The sequence below is a fragment of the Jatropha curcas genome, chromosome 1 (genome assembly GCF_041381405.1).
Source record: "Jatropha curcas cultivar XTBG-Jc1 chromosome 1, XTBG_Jcur_1.0, whole genome shotgun sequence".
NCBI classification, from domain to species: domain Eukaryota; kingdom Viridiplantae; phylum Streptophyta; class Magnoliopsida; order Malpighiales; family Euphorbiaceae; genus Jatropha; species Jatropha curcas.
Genome location: NC_143151.1, coordinates 28053191 through 28065044, shown reverse-complemented (window position 1 = coordinate 28065044; position 11854 = coordinate 28053191). Strand labels below are relative to the sequence as shown.

At 30.3% G+C, this 11854-nt stretch overlaps 1 protein-coding gene across 1 annotated transcript; it reads left to right on the top strand.

Moving 5' to 3' along the window:
- Positions 1 to 1202: 1202 nt before the first annotated feature.
- Positions 1203 to 6894, top strand: LOC105630128 (DNAJ heat shock N-terminal domain-containing protein). The gene is made up of 10 exons (XM_012211834.4): positions 1203 to 1439; positions 1951 to 2068; positions 2518 to 2577; positions 2706 to 2788; positions 3226 to 3391; positions 3485 to 3614; positions 5817 to 5975; positions 6094 to 6266; positions 6476 to 6556; positions 6661 to 6894. The coding sequence occupies exons 2-10, from the start codon at positions 1982 to 1984 to the stop codon at positions 6736 to 6738; spliced, it is 1017 nt and encodes a 338-aa protein (XP_012067224.1). The 5' UTR covers positions 1203 to 1439; positions 1951 to 1981; the 3' UTR covers positions 6739 to 6894.
- The last annotated feature ends 4960 nt before the right edge of the window (positions 6895 to 11854 follow it).

Here is an 11854-nt window from a genome sequence, read left to right as displayed (position 1 = left end):
CTATGCTGCGTTCTTAACTCTAACAATTTTTTTTTAAGATTTAATTCAATCTTCATTATAATATTTAGTTTGCCAATCTAAAGCATCACTCGTGCAATTATTCAATTGTGTCCAATAACAAACCCTAATATTTACTTATTGGATTAAGGCTCAATCTGCCCTCTAAATTTAAGCACAACATATGATTTGTCAAAAAATATAACTTTTTGTACTATTTTTTTCCTTGAACTTGCACCAAATGGACAAAATCTAATTTTTTAAGAAAAATTATTTTTTATAGTTTTAACTGACAAAAAATTACTTAAAAATTTAAAATTAGAAAATAAAAAATACTTAAACGTGTAATAATTATAAAAATTTACAGTATTTGATTTTAAAATAACTTAACAAATATTTGATTTGAAAAAAAATTATAGAATTAGAAAAAAATTGATTATATTAAAATATTTGACTAGAAAAATATTTATTATTTTTTGTTTGATAATTTTTTAATTATATTTGATTTAAATCAAATATTTAATTACTTTTTTTAATTATATTTGATTTATATTAGATAATTTATTTTTTGGGATAAAAATTGGACAGTTTGTACTTTTAGTACAAGTTTAAGGGTAATTTGTATAAAAAATTAATTTTTGGACAAATTATATGTTGTGCTCAAATTTAAAAAAAGGCAAATTACTATTTAGTTCTCTATAATTTAATGAAATTAATTATTTAATCCCTACTTTTTTTTATAGGACAGGAAAGTGACCTTGTTGTTTTTTTTTTAATTAATAAATATTTCGGTTCAAAATTTATATTGTTTTGCTGCAAATTTTTAATAAAGGGCTAAACAATTCTTTATCACATTTCTATTGTACTTCTTTATGTTAAAAGAACAAATATTTTTTTTAAAACAATATAAATAAGTATTAAAATAATAATTACCAACACCTATTTTACATTAAGAAAATGGGTTTAATTTTCTCCAATTTACACATATATGGAGTTATCTTTGTCTTTTCAAAGAAAATTATCAGACAATTTCAGAACATAGGGATATATTATATATTTTAAAAAGATATAGACTAAAAGTTAATTTAATTAAATTAGAAGGACTAAATAGTACTTTACCAAAAAAGTCCACTTCGGAGAAAGCTTTTCTTATTAAATTCTTCAGACCGCGTAAGTTGGCAATGGCTTTGTTCCTTAACTCAGTTTAATAGTACCCATACCGACACGCACGACCTCTCTCCTCTCTGCCACGAAGCATCACTCCAAGAAACGACACCGTATACTTGCTTCCTCAAACATGGCCATTCTTTTCTTTTAGTAGCCAATCAAAGAACCAATATAAGCAGATCATAAACACATATGCATTTGTGTCTGAAGTTTTTTCTCCTTTATTTGGCCTGTGATTCTGAGCTTTAATTGATATTTCCTTCTTCCCCATATAAGTAAGTCTCTCTATGCCTTGTTTTCTATAATTTTTTATTTCTCTCTCTTTTTTTCTTTTTGTTGCATAAACGTAAGTTTCTAGTTTCTTGATTCTGTTCTTTAATTTCAATTCTGGCTTTAATTTCTTTTGGTTTTTCTTCTTGCCTGTTCTATTTCAAATTAATTTTTAATGCTCTATTTTAATTGTTCTTCTTTTGGTGGATAATTTTCTAATAAGATCCAGATTTGTCATACCTTGTAAGTTTTTCATAGTTTCTATCAAAAACATTATTTCATGGGAAATATTTCTTATCCACTTTTGATAATGACCAATTCTATAATTTGGAAGCTAGTCTCATTTGTTCTTGCTTTCTTCCATTTGATTCTTGATGCTTATAAATTGTTTTAGTTTTCCATTAAACCATATTAACCATTTGATATCTTGATTTTTTTGTGGCTAATTTCCTTTGTTGGTTTTATTTTAGATTTTGATTTCCCAATGAGGCTAATTCATTTTCTTGGCTTCTCTAGTACCGAAAGTAGTAACCTTGGAGAAAAACCAATGGTGAAAGATACCACTTACTATGAAATTTTGGGTGTCAATGTGGATGCAACTCCTGAACAGATCAAGAAGGCTTATTACCTCAAGGTAGCTTTCAATTCAACCTTTAAATCTATGCTGTGGGTTAATTACAAAGGTTATAGCTTCATTCTCATTTTAAAGGGAAAATGAAGTATTTTATTGCTTTTTGAAAATGGTTAATGTAAATTGTCAAGAAGAGGCTTATCTTGCTGCCACAATTTCTGGTTCTATGCTAAGATTGTGAAGCATATGCAAACCAATGGCACTTTCTGCATTTTTGCCCATGATATGTTTTGTTCATCGGGAATTTTTAAAAGTGGAGGAGTTGCGTGGCCTCTTGCATTACAAGGCAGGAGGAGTACACATGCCATTAAGTGTCTGTCAGCTTTTGAATTGTTGTTTTATGGAATTAATATCCAACAGAATAATACACAGATGGAAAATTTTGTGAAAAATGGTCATGATTTTTTTTTTTTTTTTCCGTTAATGAGATAGCTATATTTATTTTTGTACAGGCAAGGATCGTTCATCCAGATAAAAATCCAGGTGATCCGAAAGCAGCAGAAAATTTTCAGGTTAGCTAATAAATCTGATTCTGAGTCAAAGAGTAGAATTTACTGCAGTTCTATTTGCAGCTTGCTACTTTGATGTAATTTTTGGTTCTTTCTGTCCTTATTGTCTTCTTTATGGGTCTTTTGTGAAGAAACTTGGTGAGGCATACCAGATTTTAAGTGATCCTGAGAAGAGGGAAGCTTATGACAAACATGGAAAGGAAGGAATACCGCAGTACGTTTATACATCATATCATGTGCTTCTAAATTTTTCTTTCTTAATAAAATTTCTTTGTATCTATCAGTTTTTTAGATTTCTTTGGATAATTTTTGGAACACAATTTCAAGATTACTAGTACTTCGAGTTCATGGAAACCGTCTTGCACTTTGTAAGATAGTAGTAGCAATTCCCAGTTGTATATTAGACAACTATTTTATCTTGGGAAACCATGTACGAGGATTTCAAGGGTTGTCTGAAAAAAATGTTAGAAAAGGAATCATATGAATAGTCATTGAATTATTGGTAAGAGTTCCTCCTTAAATTATGTATTAGAGTGGACCATTGGTTTGATTACTGGATTCCACTAGGTTTATCTGTTTAAGTTTTGTTTGATTTATTATTAAATATTGTCTATTCCAAAAGAAAACATGAGAGTGCCTTCTCTTTTCCAGGGAGTCCATGCTGGATCCTGCAGCTGTCTTTGGGATGCTATTTGGGAGTGAGTTTTTTGATGACTATATTGGCCAACTTGCACTGGCTACAATATCAAGCGTTGAACTTGAGGAAGACACAAAAGATGTTGAGATCCACAAGCAGAGAGTTCAGGAGAAGTTGAGGGTACTCATTTGCATTAATGTTTTTGCAATTTTTTAGCTTTTTCATTCACTTGATTGAAGCCCTGGTTAACTTTTTTATTTTTTTAATTTGCAGGAACTTCAGAAAGAGAGGGAAGCAAAGCTCATAACAAATCTGAAAAATCACCTCGAACCATTTGTTGAAGGTCAAGAGGAGGAGTTCATAAATTGGGCAAATTCAGAAGCAAAGCGCCTCTCTGCAGCTGGTATAATTCTTTGTATAATAATGTGCTATTTTTAAAACCACAATTCTGAGAACTTTTGACTATTAAAAGAAAAGACTCTTTTTATTGGTACCTTAAACCAAGACATGAAAACTGTTGTTTACAGTGTGACAAAATTTGATGCTTTATATTGCGCTAAGGCCAAATAGTGATAACCAAGGAAGAATAAACGTGGAAATTTAGTTCCAAAAGGCACTTTTCTCTCTTTACTTAAGTTTGTTTTGAGTCTGATCATTATCATCTTTTTTTTTTTATTTCTATTTTTTTATTGCTTGATTTCCTTCATTTTTTAATGAGCGATTCTCTTGTATTTTGGACTTGAACTTTAATTCACGTGTTCAATAGAGGGGTTGGGTTTTAGTCTGTTTGATTGACACGTATTACTTCGAGGGATCACACATATACTTGTTCCCTTCCATAAATGCTTTGCTCTTCAGAGGAAAAAAATAGCATTTTTTCCCCACTTATGTTATATGGCTGGTTATTTAATGTTTGCTGTCAAAATACAATGTAGATCTTTACAGACCAACCTGCAACCATGTCTGGGCTTATCCCTTCACTTCATTTCTTTGAAATTTGTCTATTTCCAGTTCACTATGGGCCCTTAGGAGCCTTAAGTTAAGATAGTGATTGTGATTCTGAAATCATTCAATTTTGTTTTCAAATATAAATTTACTCGACCATTTAAGGAAATGTTGTTGGATCACCAGTCTGGTTAAGTAAGTAGGTTGATGTAGATCACTATAATTAGTTTTGTTGTTGAGGTTTCTTGGTAGTTAGCAGTTACAGGTTTTTCAATGTGGATGTGAAACAGTAAATTTCTTTGACAAAATATTCTCTCTTATTTTAACTGAACATTGAAACAAATGGAAGAGCATAGGAGACAATAGAAACAATAAGGATCTACAGGTGATCTTCGTTTCTTTTTTGGGGAGAAGAGAAGGATTCTCAGAAAAATGAAAGAAACAAAAAAGGAGAAAAAGGATTGAAAGGAAAAGGAGACAAGGGAAGGCATGTCAATTTTCTCTTATAAGAAAAATGCCATAAACTTATGCCTTCTATATAACTTTTTATTTGGAGCATCAGTTGGTTCAAACGTGCACATTTTCTGTTTGATTCACTTGCTAACTTCTTGTAAAGTATGTTGTTAGTACAATGATACCCTTAGCTTTGTCCGCATAATTTGTTTTAGGAAATTGTTCAAAAGCACTTGGATAATCTCCTTTTATTTCCACCAGGGAAGTTGAACTTAGGAACCCCTCACCACTTCTTGATTTTATACTTCCTTGCAAACAGTGACAGACCCATGTTATGCGTGGAAGGGCCATGTGGACTTCTCTGGCGTCCCCCTTCCCTTATCCCCACTTCTTTTATTCTTCCAAAATTTTCCCCCTTTACTTAGCTTTTTTTTTTTTTTTGGCATTTTGGTCCCTCCAACTTTAGCCTCTTCTTATTTTGGCCCAGAACTTTATCCTTTTCCATTTTAGCCTTTTTATGGTCTCTCTCTCTATTTTGGTCCCTTCTCATTTTAACCATCTTACTTTGACCTTTTCATTCTGTTCCAATTTTGTTCTTAATAATAATAATAGTTTCAAAATCCTTATTTCTTCTAAATATAGCCTCTATTTTGGTTCTAACCTTTTAGATACCATTAGATTGATGTTCTTTTTTTTTTTTTTTTTTTCAATTACTTAGGAAAACTCATGATACTTGCCTTAAAATATGCTGATTTTTATTGGTTTAGAAGTCATAGTTCTATTCATATGTCATTATCAATTGAAGTACAAGTTTTAAAAGGGGTAAAATGTTCTACAATTTTCTCTTTATTTAAAAAAAATTATAATATAATATTGCAGAGGTTAATATATAATTAATATCTAAAATGTAATCAAATTGAAGATGTTACAATCTAAGTATGTTGAAACTCCATATCTTTATAATTAAATGGGGAAACTCCATATTTTATAATTAAATGGGTCGCACTTTGTTTCTCTGACCTTTTATTTTAGATATGACTTTCCTCCTTTGCTGTAATTCAGCTTCCCTCACCAACCCTCCTGTCTGGCCCTGCATGCAACCAAACACTTTGAAAATGACTTCTTGAGTTCACTTCCTGCTATGTTTTTCATTCTATTGGCATTAACTTTTGTTAAACTTTTAAAATAATTCTTGTTTTTCCTTCAGCATTTGGTGAGGCAATGCTGCATACCATTGGGTACATTTACACGAGGAAAGCTGCTAGAGAGCTTGGAAAGGATAAAAGGTACATGAAAGTACCATTTTTAGCAGAATGGGTGCGAGATAAAGGACACAGTTTAAAATCACAAGTGATGGCAGCTTCAGGTATAGTATTCTTCCATTATTGGAGCAGTTCTTAGTAAAAATGCTTCGAGCTTGTTCAATTTTTATTCAAAGCTAAAAACAAACAAATAAACTTTTCTTTTTTATATCTTTTTTCTAGGTGCTGTTTCTTTAATTCAAATACAGGAGGATCTCAAGAAGTTGAACCAAACAGAAAACAAAGAGGAGAATTTAATGAAAGCCATTGAGGATAGAAAAGATGCTATGCTTCAGTCCCTTTGGCAGATCAATGTGGTTGACATTGAGTCAACTTTATCACGTGTTTGCCTAGCAGTAAGTTGCCATTCATTCTCTAGCTCATGAAGAGTTAATTTTTGCTGAAATCTCTGACAATTTGGAAACTGTTATCACTTATCCCTGAGCTTCATTGTAGAGACATTCTAATATGAATTTTTGACCTTAAAAAATATAGTCATTTGCATACGTGCATTTTTACCATGAAAACAAATGATCTGTCAACTGCATATACTATACTATTTCAGGTACTTAAAGACCCTAGCGTGTCGAAGGATGTTCTGAGGGCCCGGGCCAAAGGATTGAAAAAACTTGGAACAATCTTTCAAGTGAGTGCAGTTTTCCATCTTCCACCATTGGCTTATACTGGTGATACTTCATTGTTATATGTTGAATTTACATCTCACCAAGTCAAATTTTCACTGCTTCTCAGGGTGCCAAAAGTGCTTATATTAGGGAAAACAGCTTGCGCCATGAAACCGACAAGCTAGGTGCTGCTTCATCATCATAGTCATATTCGTATGTATTCGATGTCATTTCTCTTCTTCCATGTAAATGCAGTTTTTGAAATGTTTGGTTCTGTATCTGTAGCTTTATATCCTTCTGTTTACTCGGAACATTGAGTTGATGACCAATTGCATTATGTTAAAAATGGTTTCTTGATTCATTTTGGAATATGTTTGATGCTATGCAATATTTTATTTTATTGGTAAGCTCTTGAGCCTTGTCTAAATCAAAACCGAAGTAATCCAAATTTTTTGGAGAGAAAAATGGAATTGGCAGGACATGAACAAATATTATGTATTGAAAAAATAAGGATAAATATTATTTAGTCTTCAGATTTTATCTTAATTATTACTTGGTTCTTTTTTTTTTTCTTTTTTGGGTAAATATATTGATTCATTTGTAAAGTTTTGCTCTGCTAAGCTATTTAGTTATTCCATTCAAAGGTGATAGTTTAGATATTGGACCTGTTGAGGATATTTTAGACAGTTTGCCTCACTACATTGAGAGTTGAGCCATTTAGCATTACTTAGCATTGCTCTTATTTAAAAAAAGAGGGACAAATTAGTAGTAATTAGGCTCAAATTTCTGGGATTGAATAGTATTTGTCCCCAAAAATATTGAAAGGTTATTAATGTGGGTAAGAATTTGGTGCAGTTTATTCAGTTAATTTGGATATTCTGGGTACTTTCATCAATTAGGTTCGGTTGGTGATGAGGATCCATCCGTGTCAATTGATTTCGGTTTGGTTCCTTGTCCAGAGTCTGACTGGACAAACCGATTTAAAAGAGGCAAAAACACTGTATTCTGACACCTAAAACCCTAAAAAAAAAAAAAAAAAAAAAAAAAAACACATCATTGATCACATTCTTTTTTTGCTGATATGAACTCTACACATGCACAAAAATTAATTAGATGTACTATAAAATAAAAAAAATTTTAATGTATAACCATTCAGGAAGCATACGCGTGGGTATTTATATATGTGTATTGAGTTTGTTGCTGTGTTTGATTTCCAAGAAAAATGAAAAGAAAAAATAAACGAATGAAGAAAAAAGGCAATCTAGAATTATAATTGTGGAGATCCAATAAATAAAATATCAACATATAGTTATAATAATAATGGAAAGAAATAACCCTAAACGCCTAACCATTGATAAACTTTTCATGATTATAATTTTACTGTAAATTGATTTTTTTTGTCTTGGACAGATATCCTGAAATTATCAATCTAATTACAATTATATCCTCAACTTAATAATTATTTAATAATTATTTAGATAATTAGAGAATTAGATTTCTGTCTACTTTCGATTTAATTCCATTATTGACAATTGAAATTTAGTTAGTTTTGTTAATAGTTAACCCAAAACTGACCAAATAAACGAAAAGCTCACTAAACTCTAGTGATCAATTTTATGACCAGGTTATGGTTATAAACTCAAGAGTTAGTTACTTATAAGTTATGGATTGTAGCTCAGTTAGCAATATAGACCAGGCACGTGGGAAGAACTTTCGAGTTTGATTTACATTGAATACACTTGCATGGAGGAGCGAAAAGTCTTAACTGTGACTAAGCTCCGAGCCAGATTAAGTGACCTTCTGAATAGACGGTGATTAAAAAAAAAGGAAAAAAAAAAAAAAGTCAAGAATTAGGTGAAATAAAAGGCTGTATTCATTTTGGAAACTTGATGGTAATGGAATTTTATCCAAAAATAATGATTTGGTGTGCGCATGTTTTGGCGCATGATAAAGGTTAGTGTATGAAATTTCAATCACTGAATCAAAATCTTTTACTTGATCTAACGGTTGAAATTAGTCAACAGTCGCAGACTTTAGCACTAAATTGTCTATTTCAAATCTCTTGATGTAAAACTGGAATTGGCAAATGATTTCACTATATGCTTTTAAATCACCATCATAGAATACCAAAAAGAGTGATGCAATTTGAATGTTAGTAGTTGACACATCTGTTCTAAATCACTTTGTCAAATTAATTCAAACCATATATATTTTTCAACACTTCAAATGTGCACGGATACTATATTTGCCACCAATTATGAAAAAAAAAAAAGAACTCAATGGCTGTAGTTATAGGCATGCTCATTTTAATCCTCCAGCTCGATATCCGATCTTATCCGACCCGAATGGGTGAGACATAATTTAATTTTTTTAAAAATGGAGCTAAGGATCCGTTAAAGTGATAGCGATTATTGATAATTGGTAGTTGATGGATAATAGCTATTAATTGATAAATGTTAATGTTTGATAAAATTGTAATTTTTGATGTTCAAAATGTAAAATGACTATTACTTAAGGTTATTTTTTTTTTATATTAGATGTATAATATATATTTTAAAATTTTTTAACATTCATCAACTAAAGAGCATAGATTTTTGTTCCATAGATTTGGTCTTTTTCAATGGATAAAAATTACTCTAGGGATAATAAGCCGATCATCCCCAAGAATTTATATTGACGGGAAGGTTTGGTATCTCGATATTGGCTCTTCTGCACCTAGGTTAGAGTATGTTCCAAGGAGCTCTGAGTAGTTTTTTGATGAACGAGTTACATTTACATACCATCAATGCAAAAAAAAAAAAAAAAAAAAAAAAAAAATACTCCTCAATTAATCAAAATTCCAATTTGAACCGTTTATATCAACCAATAATTACCAACTATTAGCAACAAGTATCTGTTATCGGTTCGTGTGAACAACTAAACCAAATTAACAAGCTCTTGATATTCTTAATCTCAGATTCGAGTCATAAATATGCCTTATCATGCATGAACTAATCTAAGCAATAATATCTCCTAAAAAAGTCTTATTATACTCTGATTAAACAATCATTATCCAAACCCATATGGCATTCTTCGAATATACAGACTATTTGTATTTTCAAATACCTAAACGATAAGATCAAATTATGGTATTCTATAGCAAGCTAAACAAATCATTCAAATGGGGTAGTATTGCTTTCTTGAGTGGCAGACACTAAAAATGGAACTAAGCATGCCCTAATAGAGATTTAATTTATAACTCTCATCGATCACAGTTGATGTCATTCTTCCATTACTCTATACTCTCAAGCTTTTAAATTAAAAATACAAAGCATTCTTTTTATTAGTTTACTCATAGATACAAGTTCCAGATGTTATACGTAAACATCAAACCAAGATCATGATTTTGAAATTTGTGACCCTAAAGTAACACTTGTCCAATTACTCTATGCAAATCTATTCAAACCCTTTCTTTTTTTTTACAATTCAAATGCATTGATGAACAATTATTGAGTGCACCCAATGTCCATAAAATAGTATGTTCATTTTCAACATAAAAAGATCAACCTAAAACTATGAAAGGTGAAACCAAATAAAAGTGATAATAAAAAATAAATGTGTTTTAAATAATCTTTCAAGATTAGCACAATCATCTATATTATGAAGCAAACATTTGATAATTTAACTAAAAATTTTGTATATTTATATAAAATCAACCCAGAATTCTGAAACGACATAAATCTTACATAAATGTCGGAAGCTTAAAGTTTGATATTTTATATAATTTCCAACCCAAACTTTGCAAATCAATGATAGTAATTTGATAAGTTTTGAATAAGATAGAGCAATAACTGGAAATATAGAACAAGGAAGGAGTAGGATTCACTCAAATTAGGGAAGGGTTGTGGACCTAAGAGCACCTTTAATGTAAAATAGAGAAATAGATAAGTCTATTTAATTTTTTTTAAAAAAAAAAAAAAAAAACCCTACAATTGGTAGAGCTTTATTCTCCACCAGTGTCTTCTCAGTTGTATTTGGTGGGTTGTCCTTGTCTTTATGGGTAACTGGAGGCACTACTCATCCGCAAAAGCTATTTTTATGCCAACCTAATTCTGCTTTTTGGCACATCAAAAAACAAAAAACCCTCTAATCACTAAACTATCTATTCTTAGTTTCCACTGCTACCCTTTTCAGGTTACTTATAACTGAATGCTCTAAATACTGTTCTACCCTCCAAATTTCCTCAAATTTGAAGACCATAAGACCAGATCATATAAGGTGTGTTCTACAAAATTAGCTATTTTGGTAGTATTAACTGTTTTAGTAGCGTTTAACTGTTGACTGTTTTAGTAGTTTTTTATAAAACGATAAAAGTTAAACGTTACATAAGTTAACTATTTATAAAATACTACCTTAACCAAGTTAGTTCAAATGATATATTACCGAACACTATAAAAAATAACGTTTCAAAACATTAAAAGCTACTTATAAAGTTATTACCGAACATAGCTTAAGAATCTCAAATTGTTCAAATATCAAATCATAAAAGGGTATATAACATTGAAAAACTATCTAATTCATTGATCAGTAATAATCTTTTAGTATTGATTGACTTAATACCTAAATAAAAATAAAAAATAAAGTTGCGTAGCTGAGCTAAAACTCTCTGAACCTCTTGAGATAAGATATCTAGAAAATAAACTCAACTTTATTCTCATGGATTCTAACATTATATTTTTCGGTTAGAAAAAAAAAATATATGTAAAATTTTTGGTTATTATTTTTCTAAATTTTGCTTAATTAAACACAATTATAAAACAAATTGTTCTAATTATCGCTGAATTTTGTACTAATTCCATATTATAATCACAAAATTTCCTTTTGCCATTGTTTGATTAGTTGGGACCGTATTTTGTTTGTTACAATTAGGATTCTTTTTTTGGTAGGAAAATCACTAGAAATTGTTGGCTTTAAAGCCTCTAATGTCGTTATGTTAGAAACCCAGTGAATTCAAAGTTCAAAGACATGTAAATTATATTAACCCCATGATGATTAATTTATTATTACAAGTTAGTATGAAGTTGTAGTAAGAAATTTAGAATAAACTGAATCCAAATTGAGGGATATTTCAGTAATTTCAACTAGGGGTCATACTCAATACTATTGTATATTTTAATTAGCTACTGTATAAATCCACTAACTACGAAGACTTATTAGTGCCCCAACAGCAGAAAAGTGGTCTTCTTCACCTTTTTCCATTTTGAATACTATAATAGTATTAAAATAAAAAGCAAGAGTGTCATTTTCTTTAATTATATATATAAATAAACTATCATTTTGCA